The sequence below is a fragment of the Arvicanthis niloticus genome, chromosome 22 (genome assembly GCF_011762505.2).
Source record: "Arvicanthis niloticus isolate mArvNil1 chromosome 22, mArvNil1.pat.X, whole genome shotgun sequence".
NCBI lineage: Eukaryota > Metazoa > Chordata > Mammalia > Rodentia > Muridae > Arvicanthis > Arvicanthis niloticus.
Window position 1 is genome coordinate 33,049,534 of NC_133429.1, and position 27,282 is coordinate 33,076,815.

At 43.8% G+C, this 27,282-nt stretch overlaps 2 protein-coding genes across 4 annotated transcripts in view; one reads left to right on the top strand and one right to left on the bottom strand.

The window, feature by feature from the left end:
* The first annotated feature begins 2,571 nt into the window (after nt 1-2,571).
* Csrp2 (cysteine and glycine rich protein 2) lies at nt 2,572-21,895 on the top strand. The gene is made up of 6 exons (XM_076920191.1): nt 2,572-2,705; nt 14,345-14,457; nt 17,552-17,720; nt 20,011-20,140; nt 21,099-21,192; nt 21,654-21,895. Exons 1-6 carry the CDS (start codon nt 2,593-2,595, stop codon nt 21,728-21,730), a joined length of 696 nt encoding a protein of 231 aa, XP_076776306.1. The 5' UTR covers nt 2,572-2,592; the 3' UTR covers nt 21,731-21,895.
* Nucleotides 21,896-24,160: 2,265 nt separating this feature from the next.
* Zdhhc17 (zDHHC palmitoyltransferase 17) overlaps nt 24,161-27,282 on the bottom strand; it is a 64,396-nt gene continuing 61,274 nt past the window's right edge. For all 3 annotated transcript variants that reach the window (XM_076920192.1, XM_076920194.1, XM_076920193.1), the window contains one exon: nt 24,161-26,897. In XM_076920192.1, coding sequence (XP_076776307.1) covers nt 26,759-26,897 — 139 coding nt within the window. In that variant the 3' untranslated portion in view covers nt 24,161-26,758. The remainder of the gene's footprint in view (nt 26,898-27,282) is intronic.

Here is a 27,282-nt window from a genome sequence, read left to right on the forward strand (position 1 = left end):
TGCTGGTATCTTACACACGGCAAACAATTTGTTCTCTTACAAGCTGGATAGTATTATCTTACAGATGTGATGATTTGAATAAGTATGGCCTCCATAAGCTCATAGGTTTGAGTGTTTAGTCTTGAGGAAGAGACACTGTTTGAGAAGGATTAGGAGGTGTGGCCTTGTTGGAAGTATGTCACTGGGGCTGATTTCACAGTTAGGGGGGTCATCACAACATGAGGAGCCGTATTAAAGGACTGCAGCGTTAGTTAGGAAGGTTGAGAGCAGCCTGTGAGGCTGTTTCAGAGCCAAGCTGGCACACTGCGGAGCTGAATGTTGAAACCACATGTTCTGCTCAAAAGCCGCACCTTTTCTTACCATCATTTCTATTTTAAAAGCTAAAAAAAAAGTATTCATGTTCACAACTGAAATTCCAAGTTTAAAACCATTTAAATAAGTAAATGCTATTTTAAAATATTGATAGTTGCCGGGTGGTGGTGGGGCACGCCTTTAATCCCAGCACTTGGGAGGCAGAGGCAGGCGGATTTCTGAGTTCGAGGCCAGCCTGGTCTACCGAGTGAGTTCCAGGTCAGCCAAGGCTATACAGAGAAACCCTGTCTCGAAAAAAAACCAAAAAAAAAAAAAAAAAAAAAAAAAAACAAAACATTGATAGTTAAATACAAATGCATTTTTAAAAAAGCAATGTATACCAGTCCCAGATTTACTGAAATATATACAGAGACAACAGAACTACTTTTGTCCTAGGGTGTCTATTTCTTTGTAAAAAGACATCCCAACTCTTATAAAGAAAAATATTTCATTGGACCAGGCTTACAGTTCAGAGGTTTAGTCCATTATCATCATGGCGGAAAGCATAGCAGCACACAGGCAGACGTGAGGCTGGAGAGGCAGCTGAGACTTTTACATCTAGACGAACAGGCAGCAGGAAGAAAGAGACACACTGGACCTTGAGCTTCTGAAACCTCAAAGCCCCCCTCAAAGACACACTTCCTCTAACGTGGCCACGCCCACTCTAACAAGGCCACACCTCCTAGGAGTGCCTATGAGCCTATGGGGACCATTTTCATTCAAACCCACCACAACGTTCATAAATAACTTTGCTTCTCATAATAGATTTTGACCTTAAAATATAGGGACAGATAGTTAGACAGAAAGGCAACAGGTCCAGTCCTGAGGCCACTTCCGCAAAGAAACTAGACTCTAGTTGACCTCAGGAGTAGCAGAAAAAAGGACTATTGCTTGCTAAAAAACATAACATGAACTACCCCGCTTCCTTCAGTGAAAACAAACCAGAAGCTCCCCAGTGAGAAGTGCAGCAAGATGCCAAGGTAAAGCAAACAAATCGAATCGTGAATGTAAGAATTGCTGGTATTTAGAAAAGCTCACAGTAGGCACCCATGCTTTCAAACTCCTGCCACAATCTGGAGAGATGTCAATCACTACTTGCAGTGTTTTCGTACAGTACTTGGTGGACAGAGAATCTGGCTGCAATTAGGAGCTTATTCTGGATGGAGCCAGCATACAACATAAAATGGTATCATAAGCCAGGCCTGTACTTTTGTCACCAGACATATACCCCAGAGGGGCGTTCCTTAACTCTGCCTCCCCTTCCCCCCTAACAGGGCCTTTGGTAACATAAGCGAGACATTTTTTATTTTATTTTATTTTTTTATTGTCACAACGTGAGGGTGCTGGCATCTAGCAGGTAAAGTCATCCTAACCCCCACCAAAGAATCAACTAGCCTGTTAACAGCAGGCTGTTGAGCCTGGATGAAAAGGGGTGATTTGTGACAGGAGGGAGTAGTTTTGGTCTTGCCTATTGCCCGGTGGGGTGAGGGGTGGGGGATTGGGAGGTGGGTCACCACTCTTCAAATACTAATTCTTAGGCCAACCCACTACTGATGACAGAGAAGTGGCTCACCAGATGTCCTGGACTACAAACCAGATAGAGATGATATTATTTAGCTTTTTGTCTAGCCCAGATTTTAGGTCCTTTCTGCTTTCTTCGCTGGCGAGGCCTCCCTGGGCTTTTCTGACAATTGCAAACCGAAACCCGAAGCCTTTTGGCGCCAGGGTTTCTGCGTGGGTTGTGGGTTTCTTCCCCCTCAGCAGTGAGTGGTGGGGAAAGCAAAACACTTGGGGAATGAGGTGTTTTCATAACGTCATTTGTTTAGTCTAGATGAGGAATGTGGCTCTTTCACGACAGGAAAGCTCTGGATTCCAGAAGCTGGGATTCAGATCAGACACTATCCTGCACCAGGGAGTCCTGCACCCCAGAGGCTAACATATAGAATTTGCGCAATACAGGATGGCTGGAACCCCGTGGGGCGACACCCAATCTCGGTGGCTCCGGGCCGGTCTTGAGTGCTCGGGAAGCCCGGGGACCGGTGGGTTGGAGCAGCTGGGGATGGTGGGAGACTCCGACGCGCGGGAAGCCGCAGGAAGAGGCGGGATTCCGGTCTTTTGTCTCGGGGCCAGAGCTCGGAACCCGCAGCAGGAGCCTAGCTCAGCGCGCAGGGCGGAGAGCATCAGACAACCAGAGGGGCGTGACATAACGATGGGCGTGGTTAATAAGGCCACGCCCAGCGCATGTCTTTAAAAGCTGGCGCGCGCGCTCCCACCAGTCTCCAGTTCCGCCCGCGGCTTTCAGCTGTCCCGACCTCGCTAGCTCCGCCCGCCGCGTGCTCCCACCTCCCACTCGGGTGAGTCTTAGGAAGCCTGCCGCCCCGCGGTCCCTGTCATCCCCACCCCTGCTCCTGACTGTGCTCCCACCCATCCTCCCACTTCTTCCCCATTGCGGGGTCCACTACCTCACCTGCTGTCGCCCCCAGGCCATTCCTGCCCTGGGACCTCGCGTCCTTGGGTCAGGTAAATCATCCCCGGTGACCTTTAATTTCCCATCCTGTTCTCTTGGGGAGAGGCAAGCTGGGAGTTTCTCGTGGCCGCCAGTCTCTCTTTTTGTAGTCCCAGGCTCCCTCCCAGGGCTGATTCTCGCCTTCGGGTAGGAGTGGGGTTAGAGGCTTCAGGGCTCCTGTACCCCAAGGGTGTGCATGCTCAGCTCTGCCGACCTTTTCGGGAATTGGGTGGGTGCTCTGGGGCGATGGGCGTCTCCATAACCCACTGAGTTCCAGTTCTTCTGTGGCCAAACGGAGCTCCTGGCCATCGCCTTTGTTCGGTGGTCTCTGCCCACCAGGCACAGAATCTTAAATACAGAAGAAACCATAGAGAAATTCCAGTTGAACATACCTAGCGTTTCCTGGCGCTTTCTACCTTTAAGATACAAACAAGGATACAACGTTGCTTGGTTCTGAAATTCTGCAACAGGTCCTAAAAGTCACTGTCTGGGTTCAGAGCTAGATTCTGGTATAGGCATCCGGAGGCGCGGGTGTGTGTGTGTGTGTGTGTGTGTGTGTGTGTGTAGTGCTCTTGAAACTTCTGCCCCCTTGGAAGCCAGGGACTTTGAACTGTATTTGTTTACATGATTACTCAAAAGTTTGACCTGTTTTGTTTGGTCTGCATACATTTTTATTTATAAATACTTTTCATTACGGGGGGTTGAGGGGGGACATAGTGAATGTAGGAATTTTTTTTTAACTTGGGCAGCGAAACTAGTTCAATTATTGACTTTCCTAATGTGTGCTAAATCCCTTACATAAAAACAAAAAATGCAAAAGGGACGAGATTCTTGTCCCCAGACTCTTCAAGAAAGATTTAAACGGTAGATTTCAAAAGAAAGATTCATACAGTCTCAACACTGCATACAAGTGACTATTCTTGGGATTCTGTTCTCTGCCATTCCCTTGTAATTGTTACTGATAATTCCTTCACTACTTCTCAAGGCTCCTTGATGCTGCTTTTTATAGCCAGGTTGCCATAGACATATACATCCCAGGAGTCTCTGTAATACTGTTTGCTTAGTTACCTTGAATATGTTTGGAGCACACCTCAGTACTTGTTAACTGAATAAAGGAGGAGGGAACAGACGAGGTGCCTTTGTGGGGAGCAGTAGATATTCACTAACAGATTTCAGCCAACTTTTTTTTTTTTTTTTTTACACCATAAAATGTTGACAAATTCCTCCCAATCTTGTTTTGAAATTTTTGACTGACATGGAATATGCTCAAGACCATGCTAAAATTAGTACTGATTGGAGGACCATCCTGGTGAAGTTGCACACTCTTGGACTTGGGGGAAATTGTATCTTTATAAAAAGATAGCACATATGTTGGTATCAAGTAGGGGGACAGGACACTAGGTCCAGGCCTAACCCTGTCAATATGTAGCTATGGAGAGCTCAAGCCCTTTAATTTTCAGTTTTGTTCTGTTACAAATGAGATGGATGGATGAAATGGAGAGAGGGAGCCCTCTAAGGGAGAGGGGGGCAGAAATCAAGTCTGGAGTGTGACCCCCAAGTTCGTACCCCTTGGTTTGGTGCCCCTACCAAGTTTACTCTTGCCTGGTCTCAGTCACTTCCTCTTATGAACTAGGTCTAAAAGCATCCTTGCTGGGGGCTGGGAGGAGAGAAAGGGTATGTGTGGGTAGGGTGCGAGTGTAAGGAATGTGTAAGTACGAGGTGCAGCCTTAGGGCTATCTATATGGTGGATGCCTCGTGATTTTAGACTATATTCTGTGCTTTCTGAAACTCGAAATGAAATGGTTCTTGGTGGGAGTCTTCCCAGAGAGAGAGGTGACTTCCACTTGAACATCTATCTCCCAGTCCTTCCCTCCATCCTCAGACCTTCAGAGGTTTCTCAGGACTCCATCTCTGCCTAGACTGGCATTTGCTTGCCACCTCCTGGGTTTTGTCAGTTGGGGAACACCTAGTGAATCCTGTTTCGGTGTCTCGGGCCTTTTTACAGGCCTGTGGAATATCTGGGCTCTTCTCCAACCCTGTGGCTTTTTGTTGTGTGTTGTGTGTAGTACTGGGGATTGAACCCGGGACCTTGTGAATACTAAGCAAGGACTCTGATTGGAGCCACAATTAGCCCTTTTCATTTTGAGACAAAGTTTTGCAGAGTTTCCTAGGCTGGCTTTGAACTTTAGATCATCCTGTCAGAGTCTCCCAACTAGCTGGGATTATAGATCTGTGACTGGTCCAAAATGTTTTTAAATATATAAGATACAGCATGTGTGACTGAGTTCACTGGTCCCCAGATTTAAAGGAGTTGAATATCTTACATTGAAAATCAAGATCGAGAGGACTGCTTCTCATTCTGCATTCTAAGGAAGCAAGGCACGATTTTTGGCTGTTAAATTTAATTGTTGAAAGCTGTAGAGGAAGAACCATATGTATATTGTATGTGAATCACTTGCAAAGACTTAACTGGGTTTTCAGGAGCTCTTGGGCCAACAGAACTAATTGCTTTTGACTAGTAATAAAAGTTCAGACAGATTATGATAGGTACAGCAAAGGCGAAAGGCCCTGACAGTTAACTGTAGGAAAGGTTTCCTGGTGGCTTCTTCACAAAAGAAAAATGAAGAGAGAATTGAATCCAGTATAGCAAATACTCCGAATCTTTGGCATAGCCACAGATAACAGTGCCACTATCTCTGTGGTTAGCAGTGAGTTCTATTCGTGTTCTAAATCAAATTGGCCATCTTGTTTTTATAGTTAATATTTACCAGGTTTTCCTTCAATTAAAAATGGGAATCATGGTAACGCCTACTTCAGTTGTGAAGACTAAATTAATAAACGACTTAACAGAAATGAATATGGTAAACATTACAGGAGTATTTTTGTATTTATGAGTACCTGCTATGTAACAGATTCTGCTGTAAGGGTGTTTTGCATATATTGTTTAATCTCAGAACCGCTTTATGATATAAATAAGCATTGTTTTCATTTTTAAAATAAGAGAGCTAGCAGATAAAACGTTACCAACCTTTGTTTGCCAAAAAAGCAGGAATCTTGGCATCTAAATCTAGGTTCTCACTCCATGTAAAGATGGTGAAAATGTTGAATTGTTTGAATAGTCAAGTATCTGGTCATACTCCCAGACTGAGGATTGCTCTGGGATATGTTGTGTCCAGAGATTACCAAATTTACAGCATAGCTGCGTTCAATTACAGAATGTGGCTGGCCAGGTTCCTCCCACATCCATGTCAAGAATTTTGCTGTCCTCCCGATGAAGGCATTGTGGTGACCATATGCACGTTACTTAACATGAAGACGCCAAGGTCACTTGGTGGAAGGGAGGTTTCTTTCTATGGTGAAATTAGACTTTGGTGAGCAGAGAGGACAAGGAGGAGCTTCTTGTTGGAAAGAAACAGTTTGAGTCCATTGACCACACTGCATGGATGAGATCTTGGTGGGCCGGAACCTATTCCTGTGCATGGAATATGGGAATTCAGAGATGGAGAACTCTTGGTGATTTGAATGCTCTCAACCTTTAAAATCTTTGTAGGGGGGGAAAAAAACAGGAGAGTTTTAGAGATGGCTTCAACATGAGTCTAATTTGTTACTTTGGAGGTCAGTGACTTCAGCAAGCATGCATGGTTGAACTTGGTGCCATATCCAGGCCAGGAGGTGTTCCTGAAGAAAAGGTGGCCTTAGTTGAGTTGCTGGCACTTTCCCAGGTACTTACACTTGCTATCTCATATCTCAGTCAAGGTGTCGAAGCTCAGAGGTTATGGACTTTGTTAGAGTCACAAGGATAGGAACTGGCTTTCAGTCCTAAGTACTTCAAATTCTAACTCCCACATACATTGTGTCGGACCAGGAGTGTCTTGAGGTAGTGTGTACTTCACTGTTCGTGGCAGACATTGTTACAGTGCACACAGCCAGTGCTCGCTCTCTCTCTCTCTCTCTCTCTCTCTCTCTCTCTCTCTCTGTATGTGTGTGTGTGTGTCTGTCTCTCTCTCTCTCTCTCTCTCTCTCTCTCTCTCTCTCTGTGTGTGTGTGTGTGTGTGTGATATGTAAATTCTTTTGTATGGGTGTGTGCATATGCAGGTGGAGGCCAGAGGTCAACTTGGATGTCTTCCTTGATCCCTGTCTACTTTAATTTTATTTATTTATTATTTGTTTCTTTGTTTACCTATTTATTTTGCTTTTTTTCCAGAGAAGGGTTTCTCTGTAGCTCTGGCTGTCCTGGAACTTGCTCTGTAGACCAGGCTACCCTAAACTCAAGAGATCCACCTGCCTGTGCCTCCCAAGTGCTGGTGGGCCACCACTGCAAGGCTATTGTTTATTTATTTTTGATAAACAATGATCCTCCGGCTTAACGATTCAACCCTAATGGCTAGCCAAATGAACTCGAGAGATCTGTTTCCCCAGTGTTCAGACCATAAGAACACTGCTATGGCCAATTTTTGTGTCCGTACTGGGGACCCAAACTCAGGTCCTCATGAGTTTATGCTGCCAGGCACTTTACAGACTGTGCTGTCTCAGCCCTGTTTGCATAATTTTAAAAATCACTTTCTGTGTATGGATGTTTTGCTTGCATGTAGGTATATGTACCACAGGTGTGCCTGGCTCCTGAGAAGTCCAGGCGACGGTGTAGGCTCACTGGAAGTGGAGTTACAGAAGGTTGTCGGCTGCTGTTTGCATGCTAGGAACTTAACCCAGGACCTCTGGAAGAGCAGCAAGTGCTTTTAGCCATGGAGCCACTTCTCCAGCCTGCTTGTATATCTTTACCACCAAAGAACAAATCCCTGAAAAACAGACACGCTTCCTTATAAATCTGTGTGTCTCTGTGTGGGAGGGTGTGTTTGCCCAGGGTTGACAGTGTCTTTACTTACGCTATCCATTTTATACTTTTTGAGACAAGCTCTCACCAGGCATGGAGCTCAGTGCTTTTTGTTTGGTTGGTTTGGGTTTTGGCCGGACTGGTTGGCTAGAGAGCCCCTGAGATGGTCCTGTTTTCTACCACCCCTAGCTCTGGGAATACAGTGCAAGCCATCAGTCTCACGTGGTCGCTGGAGATCTGAACTCAGGGCCTTCCTCAGGCTTGTGCAGTAAACTCTTCGATTACTGAGGCATCTCTCTAGCCCCTAACTCCTTATCTTCAGCCCCCAAGCCAGTTTATGGTATGAAGCTCGTAATGCCTTGTTTGGTGCTATGGTTGGAGTCCAGATCGTCTGTCCCGTCTGTGTGACACAGGTGCTCAATGCAGTTCACCTTCAGCCCCCAGGATAGAGTGTCGAATTCTGTTTATATTGAGTTCTTCATAAACTGCAATTAATTACACAGCTCCTATGGTTCACCTCTCCCGGAGGAACCTACAAACAAATGAATCCCTGGATGAGGGAGGGAGATCAGATGCCATCCTAGGCAAGGGCTAGGAGGATAAAGAGAGAGTAGACTATTTATAATGAAGTTTACACACTCCTCTGGGCCTTGTGGCATAGGCCTGTAATCCCAGCTCCTTGAGAGGCTGTCAGGAGGATCGCAGTTCATAGCCTCCCAGAGCTAAGAGCAGGTTCACGGCTAACAGAGACAATGTAGACAGCTTAGTGCCTCAACATTTTTAAAAGTAAAAATTAGGCTGGGGGCTGTCACAGTGGTAGAACACTTGCCTCGCATGTGCAAGGAGTTCAGTCCTCTGTAACTCAGTTCTGTGTGTGCGGAAGCTAAATATCGTGAAACATGGAGAGACACTGTCATTTGAGTGTCTGCTATCCAAGTACTGTTCTAGCAAATTCTGGGAGCTCTGTAAAAAAGGTATTGCTGTCCCGGTTTCTCACCAGGAGAATGGCAGACACTGTGTTACAATGTGTTTGCTACATGGTTACTCGGGGCCAGGGTGAAGAAGTGGCTTTCTTAGAAGGACGCTGTTGGAATGGGTAAGCAAATTACCAAGATAGGCAAGATCCGTTCTTGGCGCTGTGTTTCGTAGCTGAGAGAATGAGACTGCATAGGTAGCTGGGGCAGCAGAAGAAAAATCCTCAGACTAGTGAGAGCTGCAGCCTAGTTTCTGGTTAACAACAGCGTTTAAATCCAAGCTGTGCCAAGAGCCATTGTATTAGGGGGACAGTACCTCTAATTTGTATCCTTTAACAAGCCACTCCCCCCCCCCCCAAGTGTGGCTCGAGATGAGGCTGGCTTATAAACATTTTTCCTTTTGAGAGAGTAGCCAAGTTTCTAGAGTAACAATGAAAGCTGGAAGCATTTAAATTTAAAATCTGGATTTATTCACAGAGACACCCGAACTCTTAGTATTACATCAGGTGGCTTTAACTCCTAAATGGGGCTGTGTACACTTAAATGCACAGGTTCGTTCCTTTAAGGCACCAAATACAGAACCAGCAGTGTAAGAATGGCTTGGTCTATGGGGCTGGAGAGAAGGCCCATTAGTTAAGAGAACTTGCTAATCTTGCAGACAGAGGGCTGGGGTTTCCTTTCCAGAACCCACGCGATGGCTCAAAACCAGCTGAAATACCAGTTCCACAAGTCTGTTGACCTCTTCTGGCCTCTACAGGCACTATACCCAATACATAAACATGTGCATAAAATAAAACTAGATCATACACACACACACAAACAGAGAGAGAGAGAGAGAGAGAGAGAGAGAGAGAGAGAGAGAGAGAGAGAGAGAGAGAGAGAGACCTGACCCCTGAGGTCCCTTTGTTGGTTTTATTGGTTCCCTAAAGAGTAAGAAAGTCACACCTGATGAGTCAGATTTAGCCTCCAGTCCTGTCTCAGAAGGGGAGCTCTGTTGGATTTGGGTTGGTGGTTTAGCCTGAGGAGAAGCAGGAAGAGCAGGAAAGGTTTCACCTTGGTACTGACATGTAAACCAGGCAGTCTAGTCCAGTGCAGCGGATAACCTCTAGTTCTGGAAGTTACGTCGAAAACCCAAGAACAAGACTAAACGCAGGAAAAGCCTGTCTTTGGCCGACACTGTGTGTGCAAAGTGGGAATTTATCTGTGCCCTTAACACTGTGTAAGTGAGCACGTGGGCTTGGGGAAGGCACGAAGCGTGGACTGCTCCGTGCAGATCGGTCTGTTCTGATTAACGACAGCTGTCGTGGAGGAGCAGAGCCAAGGACTCGGAGGGAAAAGGAAGCCTCGAATTTCTTCAAAATATGCACAGCAGTGCCAAGAGCGGCAGAAACGGAAGGTTATCGTGCGCTCTCCTGCCAAGTGCAGGTCCCGTCCATAGGGGTTCAGAGTGAATGTGTGAGGTTGGACTTCATTTCTTTCGACAGCCAGTGCTGGGAGCCGGACAGTTGTTACACATTGTAATGCTCAGGAAAGATGCTTATGAGTGACTAATCAGCTAAGCTCTTCCTTTTGTCTTTCTTTTCCTTTTTTTTTTTTTTTTTTTTTAAAAAAAAAAAAAACCTCTGTGGCTCTACAGCTATGCTGTTTGAGGGTTGTTCTCTGGGTTTCCTTATGGATGTAGGATTTTATGTTTAAGGCACTTTTGTAGTGGAAACTTCCAGGTTTATAAACAAGTGCAGCATTGGAGGAAAAAACAAAAAGAGCCCAAACCAGCCTGTCTTTCTGCTTTTCTTTCTATTATTAGAATGGTTATACATACAGAACACATAGCAATTGACTATAACTACCCATGGGCTCTTCTGAAACAGAGAACATAAATCTGACTGAGTCTGACTGAGGCTTTCCTCAGGATGTGTTTTTTTTTTTTTTCTTTGTTGGGTTTTTTGTTGTTGTTGTTTTGTTTTCCTGCCTATAGCAAAGAAGAGGTTCTTCAAAAATTCTTACGAAAGCCCTTAAGCTGGATGGTACCTGAATGCCTAGATACAAGCCACACCGACTGGTAGCTAGAACAAGAAAACTGAGATGTAGTAGAAGCAGAAAAAACTAAGAACAGAGTAAGCAGGATTCTGTAGAAGGCTTTCCGGAACGTAGGCACGCTCACACTCAGCTGCAGCGGCATGCACACCTGTGTAAGAACGGACTTATAAGTGAATTTATGGTATCTGCTGCCACATAAAGAGAGGGGATGTATTTACTCCTTAAACAAAAGAAATCCAGACTGCTTTTCACTGGACAGAGCAACATAAGTGGTCAGTTAAATATGTTTGAGTGTCATTCAAGGACAAGTTGACCTAACCTTGGTCTTGATGGAGCTCTGTTTCCTCATTGAGATTGCTCCAAAGACAGATACCAGGAAAAAAAAAAAAAAAAGGCTGGCTACCAGGTACCAGGATGATATTAAATTGATAGGACACACCTTGATAACAGTAGTGCCTCAATAGCCAACTGATTACCTATAAGCCTGGTCTTATATGACCTCTGGTGTCCTTAGGTCTCATGAGGGACCCTCCAGCACATGCCAACACATGCCTCTTATGGCCAGGAGCACTGCAGAACACAGACACGCAACCTTAGAGGCAAGGGCAGTTGGTAGCAATCACTAATTGCAGTGCAAAACCAAGCCAGTGCAGGCTGTTGGTGCTAGTATTCTGTGTCTTGGGTTTATAGTCAGGCTGAAGTTTCAATCAGAGTTTAAACAAAGAAGCGCCTGTTTTCACAGAAGGGCGGAAGAGATAGACACAACATCAAAAGAGAAAGCCGGAGTGAAGCTTTGTAACACGTGTAGACCCCTGGATTCCTTTTATCCCTGTCTAGGCAGAAGTGGTTTCTTTTTGCAAATTGATACCCATGACTTAGTGCTAGCTAGTGATATCAGTCAGGTCGTTGTTGTGTGAAAGACCTTTGTGTGTTCAATCTGTTTATTTTAAGGAGCAGGCTCTAATCTCACATGGTTTGAAAATCAAGTTCAGTTGTTCAGGAGAAGTTGAGTACAGTCAAATCAGGGGCTCAAAGACTCTGCACGGCTCTCTTCCTAGGCTGGCACCATGGAGCCCTGGGTCTTTTGTTTACCGTAGCCAGCACTCTTTATTCACCCCGTTCTAAAGCACAGCTCTGGGCTTACCTTTCACTGAGCTGGAGGAGGTCTTGCGTTCATACCTGGTTGAGGGTTTCCATGGTGTGAGTGGTTGGTTTGGTCCAGAAGGCCTGTTGAAACCCAGTCCCCAGGCAGGGCACAACAAGTTGAAGACTAAATGGATTAATTGCACTATAAAAAAGGCTGTGGAATGGGTTTCCTTTCTTGCTCTTCTGCCTTGTGTCTCTGTGTTGAAGACACAATCTTAGAAGCAGGGACCTGGGTCCCTCACCAGACACCAAGCCTACCAGCGCCTTGGTCTTGAATTTTACTGCTTTGATAACTCTGAGAAAACCCATGTCTGTTCTTTACAGGTCATCCACCCCCAATCCGTTACAGCAACAGGCTAAGAAACAGGCTAAGAGCAGCAGAGTCAGTGCCCCGGAAACCAGTGCTTTCAAGCTGTGTGTGGTGACTATGCAGGGATCCCGCTAATAGGACCTGTTTTGCTCACTAAGTGACCTGGCACAAGCCCAGCCTCCTACAGCATAAACAAGACGCTAGATGCTGGGATTGTTTCTTAGCAGATATCAGGGCTTTTGAGAAACTCCAGATATATTCTGGTTGGCCAGAGCCCATCTGGCTGGCTCAGCATGTAAGCCCTTTCCTCCTGCCTGGGTGTGTGTGTGGGGGGTGGGTGTGGGGGGGTGGGTAGTGGCATTGTGCTCATCCTTTCTTGTTATTGCCAAAAAACATGCTTCTGTCCACAAGCCTGCATCGTACAATGCTGGATCTGTCTGCCCTGCCTCTGTCTCCTGGCCCCTTTGCTGACACGTTATTGTGTACCAGGAGTAGGTTTTCCTGAAACAGAAGATGGCTGCGAACACTCATGGACACTGTGGCATAGCATTAAGTCTTTGGTGCATTTGCTTTTGCTATAGCATACCCGAAGCTGGGTTACATTATAAAGGAGTTTGTTTTGCCTGATAGTTCTGCTGTCCCATGTGTGGTAGTAAATTGGTGCCTTTATACATTGAGGATGTGGAGGTGCCTTCTAACAGGTCTCTATTGTGAGGATTAATTCACCCCCTCTGAATGTGTAATCGTGGAACCCCCAGGAGCCAGATTCTACCACTAGGCCCACACCCCCTGATGCTGCCACTTGGAGAAACTTAATTCCGGCATGCGTTTTGGTGAACACTAATGGCAGACACTCAAACTCAAGTTTTTAAATGCTTGCCTGAATTTTGGCTTGAAGTGGTCCTTTCAAATCTCTGTGAGCAAAGAGAGCTGTTTTCTCAACGCTATGCTGGATAGATAAATGTAAGTCTAGGGCGGTAACCAGAAGAGGGACAAAGCATCTCTTATTAATTGTATAAATATTTAATAAAGGTATTATCAGGAAACCTACTAGAGATCTGGACCCACCTTAATGGTTGCATGGGAAATCGACCTCTTTTAAGGGCAAAGATTAAAGCTTTCCCCTGCTTACTGTGTGTTCTAATTAGTTTATATTTATAAAGGAAATGTCAGCTTTTCTATAACTAGCCATTTTCTAAAGAGGCAAGGGCCATATCCAGAAACTTTGCAGGCAAAGACTGCAAATACCCCTCACAGAAGGGAAGCCCAAAAACAGTGTCAGTAGACACCAGCCAGGGGACCTCAGAAACAAGGTCCCTTCTTAGCAGGCTGCCTTCGTGTAGTGGCCCGGGCAGTGGAGAATGCTGGTATCCAGAAATCAGCCAGGAGGCCAGTTTGTTAAGGGGGATTAGAGAATATTGCCCCTACATCATGACAGTCTGGGATTTTACATCACATCAGACCATGTTTGGAGGCTGTCCCCACATCCTTTGACGGTCACTGCTGAGGAGGGTACTTGATAGCCTTATCTGTAGGCCTGGCAAACCTGCCACAGTGGGGAAACCAACTGTTGGCTTTTGGGGTTAGTGAAGCGCACACTAACGTACTTGGCAGCCATCTGGACATGTTTGTTGTGGTGACCGTGGGGCTTCCATGCGCTTGTACTAAGCCACAATTGTGAGCTGTAATTGGACCGAACACACTGTCAGGTACATACGCGTGTGTTCATCGCTTATGTACATTACATGTTAAGAATCCAGTGTCTGCGTAGTGAATTAAATAAACGCGTAGCAAAGAAGTATACTTAAATGTAAGCTTTCCAGCCGAGTTTTTAGAAGGCTCATTAAAAACTGGGTGTGGGAGAGAGGACAGTGTCGGCCTCTCTACTTCCGTATTAATTCCTGGGGATCCTAGGGGCTTATTCTGCATTGTACTTCGGTGACCTGTCTCTTGCACTGGATGCAAAGATTCCTTTGTCTTCTAGAGAAAAAAAAAAGAGGCTGTCTGAGCCAGTTTCCTAATGAGGGCTATAATTTGGGAGTGGAGATGGAGCTATTTTGGAGGAACGCAGGCCTCTGAAAGATGTGGTTTGGGTGGATCGCGCAGCACGATCTGCACGGTCTCCTGGGCCGAAACAACCCGTAGGGAACTCGTAAAACAAGCATCCTAATGCATCCTTTGTTCCACAGAATGCCTGTCTGGGGCGGTGGAAATAAGTGCGGGGCCTGCGGGAGAACCGTATACCATGCGGAGGAGGTGCAGTGTGATGGGCGGAGCTTCCATCGCTGCTGCTTTCTGTGCAGTGAGTATGGCCCCTCCCCCTCCAAAACTGGTCTGCGAAAAGCTCCAGTTTACCTCGAAGAAAATGAACACTGGCTAAGAGTAATAGTTTTAGAGTGGTAGGTTTTTTTTGTTTTTTTTTTTTTTTCTCTTCTTTATTTGAGCCGCTGAGTCATCTCTCCAGCCCGATAGGGGTTTTTCATGTCTTTGATTTTTAGACAGAGCACTAAGCCAGAGGGAAGAAGACCACCTAGCCCTCAGTTCTGGCCATTTGGCCTTTGCCTTTGTCACCTCTGTGTCCCCGGGACAGTCTGGCCCCCTACTGAAAGTTTCTGGCACACCACGTGTGTTTGGCTTGGTTTGGTTAATAAGTTCATCTTTGCCAGTTTTCTCTTTCTAGCTGGGTTCCTTTCTGACATTCTTACCACACCAAGGGCTGAAGTTCAGAGTCTACAAGCTTGCTTTCTACAGAACCTTCCAATTTGACCTTCTAGGGCAGTGGTTCTAAACCTTCCAAATGCTGCGGTCCTATAAAACAGTTCCTCGTCTTGTGATGACCCCAGCTATACAGTTGAGTCGTCACAAACTGTTATGAATCGTAATGTAAATATCTGATATACAGAAAATCTGATATGGGGCAGGGTCGCGACCCACAGCTTGAGAATCTCTGTCCTAAGGTATTGCTTGTTACTTGCTCATGGCAATTGGTATTTTTAATTTGGAAGAAGAGTATAGGGATATGTAGGTCCCTACAGGCACACTGAGATTATCGTAGTTTATTAGGTGTGTGGTGTAGAAGGAAGTAGGGCATAAAACAACACTTACCTGTGTGTTCTGAAGAATAAACATCCCATGAGAGAAACAAGAGGAAAAAACCCCTTCAGAAGACACATATGTCATTTCAAAAGCCTTAGCCTCATGGCTTGAGAAACTCACCACAAGTCAAACAATAGAACTTTCTTTAATGAAGGATCCACCCACGCAGAGATCTGCCTTATTTATAGGTGATACAGTGAAAAGTACTGTAAACAGCTACATTTTAAACATAAATTTGCTGGGCCAGTGTGTGGTGGCGCACGACTTTAAACCCAGCACTGGGGAGGCAGAGGCAGGCAGACCTGAGATTGAGGCCAGCCTGGTCCAGAGAATTCTAAGCAAGTTAGGTAGCACTAAAAGAAGATACTGAGACCCTGTCTCCAAAAATTGCCTACATTAATAACTGAACTTTAGGAAAGAAACTTTTAAATGTGGCTTGTCTTGTTTCCATAGATGCCAGCGTTCAAGCTGTCTGGACCCATGTATAGTATGTGTGTTTCACAGGCAGTAAAAACTAACAGCCGTGATTATGAAAAGTAAAATTATTACACGTGCCTTTTTGGGAAGGCGTAACTTCATAACGGCTCAGATTTGGTAGAACTCTTTCTTTTCCAAGGTAGTAGATCTTTTTCTCCAATTTTTTTTTTTTTTTTTTTTTTTTAAGAGAATCTGGATTTCAACAGGCATTGTAACTAAGCAAAATGTTGGAGGTCTGAAATGCAAACACTTTAGAAATTGTTCTCATTTTCTTCTGCACCATAACAAAACCAGTGTTTATTTACTGTCAGGCTCTCCACTGTCAGTCTTCCTCTTTCCTAATACCTGTCCCTGCTGTCTGAAGCCTTAACAAGGTAACTCAGGGACACGCACAGATCCTGAGGACTCGCTGCAGAGGCTAGGGCCGCAGAGGGAAGAGGAATGGCCAGGCAGCAAGTCGTGGTTTGAAACAGGCCGTGGTAACATACATGGGAGTTTTCTGGGTTTTGCGGCCTAGGGTCTGAACCTAGGGCCTTGTACTTGCTAGTCAAGTGTTCTATCAGTGGGCCATATCCCCAGCCCTAACAAGGGTTTTTGAGAACACATTTTGTGCACATTCACGCCACGTTAAGGCTATTTGGCCTTAAGGACAGGCAGTCAATATCCTTTTAAGTAACTGCATTTTAATATTGAGCCTGAAGTTCAGGTCCAGAGTAGCTGCAGTCTGTTCTCCCAGAGAACACTTTAATCTTAGATAGTGGAAGCCGGCATTTAACTTTATTTTAAACCAGCCAGCCATTCTCTTGCCCACCTCCCCTCCCTCTTTTTAAGGGGGCAAACGTCTTCTCTCTCACTACTCCACTAAGGTTTGATTTCCAGCCGGCCCTCCCAATTTGCCACCAGCAAGTTCCCTCACAATGTTTTTCTTCTTCTTCTTCTTCTTTTTTCTTTTTCTCTCTCTCAAGCCAATTTGAAGTTTTAGAAAGTGAAATAATGTCTGGATATAGCATGATGACATTTGGCAGTTTTATGAAGTGGGGTCTGTAGAAATGTCCTGCGGTAAGGAATCCATCTCGAAAGAATGCAGTCTCCTTTGAGACAGGGAACGCAAACGCTGGTCCAAAACCACTTGATGAGTCTCAGACCTACTTATCACTGCCGGGAAGGCTGGTGGGGAGACGGAAGGATGGGTTTTCTTTTTTTCATTCCAGACTAGGGATGAAAACTAGAATTTGGGATTTATTTATTTATTTTTTTAATCCAGAGGATGCTCTTATCGGAGAGCGGGCAGCAGAAGCAACTGCAGGCACTCACTCACTCACCGCTCTTTGGTTCTTATCAGGTTATGATGTAGCAATGTTTGGTGTGACAAGGCAGAAAGGATGAATGTTAAAAGTGGAGAGGAAGGGTTTGCAAGCAGGGCGTTATTAATTCTCTCTTTTAATAGGCACTTCTAAAACTTCCTGCTCTCCTGTCAATAGGCAGATTCTATGCAGGAAAGTTTGCATCTCTGATGATGAAATTTTGACATTCTTGTGAAGCAGCTACCATACATACCACAGAGGAAGGCTACTGCATCCTCAGGTGAAGTGGCAATGCAGATGCTGGCTCATGGTTTTTGGGAAACCTCAGGATAAAAACTGTGGGACCGAGACAGCCTTAGGCACTGCTGTTTTAAGTTAAAGATATATATATATGTGTGTGTGTATGTGTGTGTATATATATATATATATATATATATATACACATAATTAATATATATAACATTAACATAATTAATAACATTTTAACAATGTATAAAATCTGTCTTCCCCGGGGCTTAGTGGTTTGCAGGAAAAATTTAGACAGCACAACAGTGGCAATTCATGATGAAGAGATCTACTGCAAATCTTGCTACGGAAAGAAGTATGGACCAAAAGGCTATGGTTACGGCCAGGGCGCTGGCACACTCAACATGGACCGTGGTGAGAGGCTGGGCATCAAGCCAGAGAGGTGAGAGAGTGTTTGTTACTCTCTTAAAAGTGGGTAGAACAGTTGCTGTCGCTCAGGCACCAGGAGCCTGCATATTTAGCTTAAACGAAGCAAGCAAGATGTAATGTAACCCCTACTAATAACTAATGTAAACAGTATTTTGTTCTTTCACATCAAAATATTTATAGTTTTGTGTTTAAAATCTTAGTAATTACTGCAGGAACTTCTAGTGCTGGTTTTACAGCATTTTAACTGGTATGAGAAAAACATAAGTCTCAAGGAACGTGACTTAAATTAACATTCCATAGCATTTTGAAGATCAAGTATCTTGAAATAAGTGTCTAAATTATGAGTTGCTTCTTGTAAGCAATTAAGTCATCCACGGAAGGTCCTTAGTCACTGTTTCCTTGGGAAATTACGATCCTTCAATTTAGAAATTAAAACAATTTCCTGCTTCTGATTATTTGAGGGTTGACAAATGGGAAACATGTTTTCAGTACTGATACCAAAGGACCAGAGTGTTAATCTGTTCAGGTTATCCAGTGCTTCACTCCCACGTTCGGGAATTCATTCGGAATGTCCTCTTCCTCTTTCCTCTCTCCCTGTCTTTGAAATAGGCTCTCCCTGTACGGTCCAGAAACAGCCAATAGAGCCCTATTATAATTAAATACTTATTAAATAATGTTAAATGTACTATACTTATTATGTTCAGTTCCTGATTATTAAGTGTGCCCCTGATTCCAAAGGTTTTAATTTCAAGTTTTTCAAAATACGTGTTCTCTCTAAATCCTCCCATCAGTGAAAACTAAATTCATCTAAGACCCCAAAAGTCCTTGTTTGAAGCCAGAACTGGAAAATTTCGATGACGAAGGAAGCTGCTCTTTCTGCTCTGTCTCCACCTTTTCCAGCAATAAACAGGCTCTGTGCGCACGCCCTATGTGCAGGGGTAATCCTGGCTGTTCCTTCTGGCTGGGCTGGGTTCTGTTCTTCCTCTGGGACCAGGTCTAAGGAATTCCTTCTCCCAGAGGTCTTCTTTATGACTCAACACCATGGCCCGCCTGCCTTTTAATACACAGATTAAGGAGCTTCACAAGGGGCTCCTCGAGAGGAAGCACTGAGGTAATTTATATCCCATCAGCAAGATAGTTAACATCTGAGCCTCCATTTTAAAATCTGTAATACGAAGTATCCATAACCTGTGAAGTTGTTAAAAGGCCAGGGGATGGTGATCTCTGTAAAGTTCTAATGACATACTGGGAATTTTCTTGGGACTCTAAGTGTTAGATGTCATTTTTAGCAAGTTTTTAAAGGTCATATTAAAAAATAATAGCATCAGTAGGTTTGGAAATGATTTGAACATACACCAGTGTTAGGTACAACTGCAGAAACACACTGTGAATTAGCCACACGCACATAAACTCCAAGACAGCAATCTAGCCAACAATTCATGGAGAAAACTCCTGCGTGACCTCAAACACAGAGCGAAGAGAGGTGATGGGGCAGCAAAGTCTTTGACAAATAATTTCACCAAAAATCAGCACTTCTGTATTAAGATTTTGACTTCTGTTATGTGAGTATTTTAACAGGTATTACACAGTGCAGAGTTGTCACGCAGTGCACCTGTTGACTTCAGGTTCTGAAATGCCCTTCAGCCAGAAGGATGTTTTGCATATTCTAGTATGGCTGCTTATGAATGAGGGAAATCAAGCCTGTTAAATATGACTCATCCTCGTGACCTGTCAACAGTGACAACAATGCCATCCTGCCACTAGAAACCATAAAGCAGCACAGCAGAGTAACAGGCAGATTTCCAAAAGTACTTCCCACAAATAAAACAGTTGAGTCACACGTCACCTGCTAAAGATACAGTGAGCAGATAATCTGGAAAACATGCCTACCTTCCCTAGTTGTGAACCACTTACATCAGCTAATGTGTTTATGGGTATGTTTAATGCCAGAATTGTTTACATTTGACCTTGCAGTCACCCATGAAACACAAAGCTACAATCAAGTTATATTGCTATGTTTATGGGGTAGAGATAACTGTGTAGGCAAGGCCAGTGCTAGGGACATAACAAGTTCTGTTCACACTCAGAGGGAATGACACTTAGGTTTCAGGTTCGGCTTGACTTTATCTAGTACTGGTGAATCCAGACATAGGCAATCAGTCCTGCTGTGAGCACTTGGGTGTTTCTTTATTTTCTGTAACTTCTGACACGGCCCCTGGCCAGCAGTGAAGTTGCGAAGCTCCTGTTAGCTTATGAGGACATTGGGAGAAACACCACCTCAGTTGTTGTCTCCTCCCCTCCAGTGCTCAACCTCACAGGCCCACAACGAATCCAAACACTTCTAAATTTGCCCAGAAATATGGAGGTGCTGAGAAGTGTTCCAGGTGTGGGGATTCTGTGTATGCTGCGGAGAAGATCATTGGCGCTGGGAAGGTAGGGTGCTGTCTCTAACTGGTAATTGTAACACACACACACACACACACACACACACACACACACACACACACACACACGATGTTATCTCTAACTGGTAACTGTAACACACATCTCTAACTGGTAACTGTAACACACTCGCACAGGTAGGGTGCTGTCTCTAACTGGTAACTGTAACATCCACACAGAGAGAGACAGACAGACAGACAGACACACACAGAGGTAGGGTGCTATCTCTAACTGGTAACTGTAACATACAGACACAGACAGACAGACAGACACACACACACACACAGAGGTAGGGTGCTATCTCTAACTGGTAACTGTAACACACACAAATACACACACACACAGGTAGTGTGCTGTCTCTAACTGGTAACTATAACACACACGCTCATGCACGCACATGGACAGACAGACAGACACACACACACACATGCACACTTCTATTTCCCACTTAGGCAATGTGTTCTGGTTTAAGATTAAGCATTTCCAACAAAATTTCCATTGGAATCACTGATTTCTGGAAGTGAGAGTAATGCTTAACCATCATTTAATGCTTAAAGGAACCTGTTTTCCTATAAATGGCTGAACTGCGAACAATCTGCTGTGTACAGGTTCTGCAGTGTAATCAGGGCCAGGACGCCAGATGGTAGTTAGATACGTAGACTTGGAAAAATTACCACTTAATTCCTTCGAGCTGCTAAATTTTAAGCCAGGAAGGCGGCAACTTCCAAGGAGCAGACTGGGTTTGTGACAAGGCCAGAGTCTGCTCCTAGCCAACAGCCCTTTATGGGTGGCTAGCATATGGATAAAAGGAGGGCCAGCTTTGTAGCTGAGTCAAACCATAGGACAAGGTGATTGCTTGGGCACTGGTTTTCCCCAGCCACTTGCTGCATCTAGATCATACCAAAGGGAACAGTCCTCTTAAACATCCTAACACAGCTGTCTCTTCCAGCCCTGGCACAAAAACTGCTTCCGATGTGCCAAGTGTGGGAAGAGTCTGGAGTCTACAACTCTGACTGAGAAAGAAGGTGAAATCTACTGTAAAGGTAACAACTCATCTCTGCTATCTGTTAGTATCGCCCGAAAAGGAAACATAGTGTACTGTTACTGTTTGAAAATTAGACCCAGACATCTTAGGACAGTGATTACACCCTTCCATTCCTCTGTGTGCAGAACTCCACACACAGGGCTGGGAATCTGGTTGAACGGTACAGCGCTTCTGTAGCCCCATGCTCGGCCCTTCTCCCCCAAATCTTCTGACTTCCTGCTTTAGGCCAAGCCTATGAGCATGTGAAGGAAACACATATGTTAGCTGGATTTCACACTTGCAACTCAGCACGATGGTAACTACGCTGCAGTGGGATTTCCTGGACTTGCTTCAAACAAGGATACTCACAGCAAAGCACGATTTATATCTTAAACTGGCCTCTGGCAGAACCTCCAGTTTGCTTTTGAGTCCATGGACATCTGTTAATAAACTCTGACTAACTCTCCCTCTCCTTTGTAGGGTGCTACGCAAAGAACTTTGGACCCAAGGGATTTGGCTATGGTCAAGGAGCAGGGGCCCTTGTTCATGCTCAGTAATGGTGTAAACCCAGTAAGCAGGACAGAGAATCTCCATTATAAAATGCAGACGGCCTTCCAACCCTCAGCACCAAGCATCACAGGCTGCCTGCACAGGCTCCCGCCGATTCACTAACATCTAAGAGCATTCTTTTACACGTGAAATAAAATTTTGGCTTGATTTGGGTACCGTCTCTTAATTAACCTTGGGGGGGGGGTTTGTTGTGATTTTAGGTGGTGGGAAGTTATCTGGTTCCTCTAATGAAAAGCAGCCTCCTGACTTAAACACAAAAACACACACATCAAGTTGTTTAAAAGGCAATCAATTCCTTTAGGCAGTAGGCTAACATCTGCACTTTGAGAGCTAAACAAGGTTTTTAAAAAACATTTTTACTTTTGAGATTTTCACACACACACACCCACCACCACCACCACCACCACCACCACCACCACCACCACCACCCCAGGACACTCTTTTTTGAAGTGTGCTTCACTTCAGTTCTTCAGGCTTCCATAGCCCTACACAAGTGGGTGGATCTCTTTAGCTGTCAAGATGCCACTCCTGGTTGCCAGGCTACAACCGTCATCCTCGGGGCTGGCATTAGTACTCGGCACCTCCTTCCCTTCTGCCCCACTAGAGCCTGCTGGTGGCGACTCTGTCAGGTCAGCTCCCCAGAGTGCAGATGGAAATAATCTACATTAGTAACACCTGGGTGCGAACTGTGGACTGGGGAGGCGGCTTGGTGAAGGTGCGGACTTTTTTTTGGGTCCCCAGTGCCCTGCTCAGAGACCCTGCCTCAAAAGTAAGGCGATCCAGTGAAATACCTCATGTCAACCTTGGCGACTCCCCAGGGTCCCCACTCCCCACAGGCAGGACGGTGAACAGAGCAGCTGGAGCTGTGGCTGGTGCGCTTTACACAGAGTCATCACTAAAGTGAGCAACGTTCTAGCCCCGCCTAACAAATTTTAAAATCAAAACCAAAAAGATAAACTTTTTCCAAGTAACATAACTGAATTATGGAACTAAGTTCAAAATGTTTACAAAAATACCTGGCATTAATTAAAAAATTACTAGGTATGAAAAGAAGGGGGAAGAGTTTCATCAAACACACATCATCTGTAATGAGGGTGGGAACTACCAAAAGCCACCAGAACTGGCAAAGATGGAAGGGGGAAGTGGGGGAGGAGGTTATGGAAACACACTGCAGGGAGAAACTGTCAGGAAGTGCTAGAAACTGTTTAGTCACCAGTGGAAGTCCTACAAACAGGACTTGCTACCGAGCTGCCCCATGTGAGTGACCAGAACTGCCTAACTGAGATTTCTTGGGAGGGGCTGGGGGCAGAAAAGTATCTGAAGAATAACTGAGAACTTTCCAAATTTGGTAAAGCTGTACATCTATGGACCCCTTTTGATGCTATAAATGCAAATAACCAAGTTCATCTATTAAAACCTCATCAAGGCAGGAGTGGGGACAAATATTTATAACCATCGCTCCTTGGGAAGCAGAGGCAGGTGGATTCATGGCCAGCCAGCAACAAAGCAAAAGCTCTACAACTCTAGCAATGTATGGTGACGACCGAGTAACCTGAGCGAGTCCTACTCAGCAAAGCACACATCCAGGTCAGAGGCAAGGGCTTCCTGAGGGTCCGAGCTGGCTTTGAGTTTGTGACTTAGACCAACACTGCATGTTCTACTTGCAGCTACACATTTTCTACTTTAAAAGCCACATGTATTTAACAAACGTATAAGCACTTTGTGAAGCTGAGGGCCAATTTCCTAACAAGCCCAGATGTACCACTTTTTCAGACATTTCTATAAATTAGAACCAGACACCTGATAGGAAAGACCTACCAATCTGACAAGGACAGAGACACGTAAATGATGAAGAGAGTGCATCACATGAACATGGAGTCCAAAACATTGTCTTGAGCGCTAGATTGTTCTGGAGCCCTTCTATCTCATACCATAAAGTTAATTATGAACTGAGTGTTAGTCCAACCTGAAACCACCTGATGACTGTCCCAGTCTCTGAGACCTCAGGAAATGAGACTAATGACAGGGACAAGTCTCATAATTTTGCCTTTCAAATTTGCAAAAAGAAAATGCTTTTGTCTGCCATACCTAGCATTTAAAGCAACCAGGATCAAAGTTTGGTAGGAAGCATTTTGTAAAAATTATTAATGCTTTAGACATACATTTAAAATTCAGATTTCTATGCTTCCTGGGGTCCTTATTAACTTCATGAAATCCAACATATACTAAGAAAAAAGGTTGTCTTTTTATTGAAAAATATTTATGCACAATCAGGGAATTTGAAATTTTAGAATACCAACAGTTTTGCAAATCCTTATAAATCCTGCACTTGACTTCAATTTGATCAAAACAGAACTACAGAATCTTCATCTCACAGTTTTATCTATTTCTTCTAAGTGAACTGAGCAAACAGCACATTTAAGAGTCAATATTTATTTTGATTAATATTTTACAAAATTTTGACAGGTTTAAATTATGTAAGGAGGACTGGTTTATTAAACACTTTACAAGGTTTTCTTTCCACAGAGTAACACAGTAAGTAGCAGAATAATACTTGGCACAGTTATAAATAAAGAAAATATAAAACAAAAACATTCATAGCTTAAGTAGGATGCTTCTTTATGCCTAGTATTTAAAATAAACTCCTACAAACAACAAAAATATGTATGGAAAAACTCCAAAGCACTCAGTCCCTACTTCGTGAAGGAATCCATCTGAGCAGTAAGAACCATCCCTCAAGGGGAACCCTTCCAACAGCCTGAGGACTGGATTCAACTGGCCTACACACAAGTCCTACAGAGTAAGGAAACATGCTGCACAGTTGCCTGGAGACCCCCTGACAATCCTGCAGATTGAGTCAGTCCGGAAAGCTCCGTGCACATATCTTCCATGAGGTCACACATCTACAGGGGCTTGTCTGCTTTACTGAGAAGCATCTCTTGCAATGAAAGAATACTGTACCACAAAGAAAGAACATGGTAACAACATTCTTACTCAAACTGAGAAAACCACCATAGTCTTTAACTGTTGATAAAAATGTATCTGATAAAAATTGCAACTGAGTCTTCCTGTGAAGTGACTCGAAATATAAAATTAAAACAAATCCTAGCATTTTATAAACTTTGAATTTAAAAATTACCTAAAATTTCCCCCCATTAATAGCCAAAACTAGCAGACATTTGTACAGTTGACCAATTTTTTACATTCTATGACAAAATGATACAATGCTATTACCACCCCACACCCATCTCTTCCCTTTTCAAAAATAAAGTACGTATGCCAATTCTAATATTAAAACCCTCAAGTACAATAAGGGTATTTTGTGGGGGTGACGTATGGTCACAGAGATTACTATAAAATGGTAGTACTTGGAAATACTGAGCATCAACTATGTACGTGTCCGCTGCTCCTCTTCCTAAGGCAGGGCGGGTGTACCACTAGATTGCTTTAATACCTGTAACCAGCATTTTACAGGGAATACTAATTTTACCTAGCACTGGACATGCAGTGAACTTGCAGGGGATAGTGCCTATTAACAGCAATATTCAACATCACTAGAAGCTCATTAATATCTCCCTTTTCTTTTTGGTTGGACAAAATGAAATGAGCAGCTTTAAAAACACTAATACATATAGACACAGAGAAAACTATTTGATAAATTATTTATATACAGATACACATTCTTTACACTGGTCTAGGATGTCAGTCTGACCCCGCCCCCAGCCCCTCCCACAGGTTGCGAACCACAGTTTGCTAGAGCATGTATGAGGGCTAACCAGAGTCTCCCTGTAAACAATATTCATGGAAGCAGTGACAAATCAATCCTGAGGTGTGGAAACGCGGCAACAGAACGTGATCAGTGTGTCACGTTTAACAGTAAGATCTGAGAAGGCTTCAGAAAGTGTTACCAACTTCAAAACATATTCCATATTGGAAAAATTGAAACAACCCTGGGGTTTAAATTGCACTTTCTGACAGGTCATTTTAAAAAAAAAGAATATTCCGTTAGCCTTTCATTCATCCACATGTGCTATGTACAGAGGTCAGGCGCCATCTTTAGCCTAGACTCCATTATTTTGTCTACAATTTATTTTTCAGCTCAGAATTTAAAAAGCATATCCACTCATGTCTATTAATAAAGCATTTTGCATTAGCTTATTTGTTTTGCTTCTTGTTGAAAATCCACCGTAACTCTTTAAAAACTTGGGCTGTTTTGCACATGAAAGTAAATGCTAATTTATGCTTCACTGGGCAGTATCTGCTAGTGTACATTCTATGCAGTGTATCATGCACTTAGTAGGGCTTTAAATTTCAACAAAATATTATGACTTAGTATACTCATGCAAGCGCTTTATTATCAGACCGTGAGACCTCAGAGCAAGGTTACTAGAAATTATTTCACTGAACTAGAAATAAACCAGCATTCCGAGAGCTGGTGGCAACAGAAGAGCGAGCACGCTTCCATGAACATTATTTTTCCGTGCCTTTGGGGCACAGTACAGTAGACCTCTAATGAAACCACATGATTTTCATCACAGTATTTACATGTACATCTAAAATGTACATAATACTAGTCATCGATTTAAGACAATTTTCTTGGAATTAAATGCAATACTCTTAAGTACTGCATAATATACTATAGCTGTATAACATAAATTTAGTTTTTGTTATACCAACATTTATCCTCGGTATGCCATCTCTAGTAACAGAATAAGTTCCCTTTTTCATAAAGAATGTTATGAGAACAAAACCAAAAAGTTGAGTATGATATGAATTCAAACACTAAGAACCGTGAAAATTCTCTTTATGACCTCTTCTTCCTAGACGCGGCAGTGTGTTCTGTCCATGTTTGCTTTTGTTAATAAAAGTTCTGAACAAAGGCTGTAAAGTTCACGGTTAGCCCTACAGATAGCATGCTATTTGTTCCAAGGATGTGGATTCCAGGGAGAGAGACAGGGACAGACACAATCTTCAGGCACCACTCAGCAACATTGTTTTCTGGCATACAGACGCTGTTACACAAGCTGGTACCCAGATCCTGATATTTGGTCATATTCTATAGTGTACTGCCTGGTCCAGTCCACGATAACAGGACGAAAGAGGCCACAGCATCGAAATTCAAAGAAGTCTATAATATTCCTTACACATCCATGGCTAAAATCAGACCCCAAGAGAAAGGAGAATTCAGTTAGTAAGAATGACTTAATGACGTCCACCCACTTTTCCTGTTAACATTTTTTTTTCTAAGCTTAAAAACTCAGGCTGTTTGCAAGAAAGAAGTAATGTATCACTACAAAATGAATATCCACATCTCCACTGTTCTTCTGCTAACTGAAGACACTACACTATTATACTCTGTAGTGACCCAACTGCTCCACTTCAGTGCCAGATAGATTATCTGCTTCTATAACAACAACAACAAAAACAAACCCACACTTCACTGATTACTGGCTCTTTGCCAATAAACCAAACTAGGTCCAAAATTGAGAAAAGTAGCAAATGTGGAAAAATTAATTATACAGTCTAAATTTAACAATGA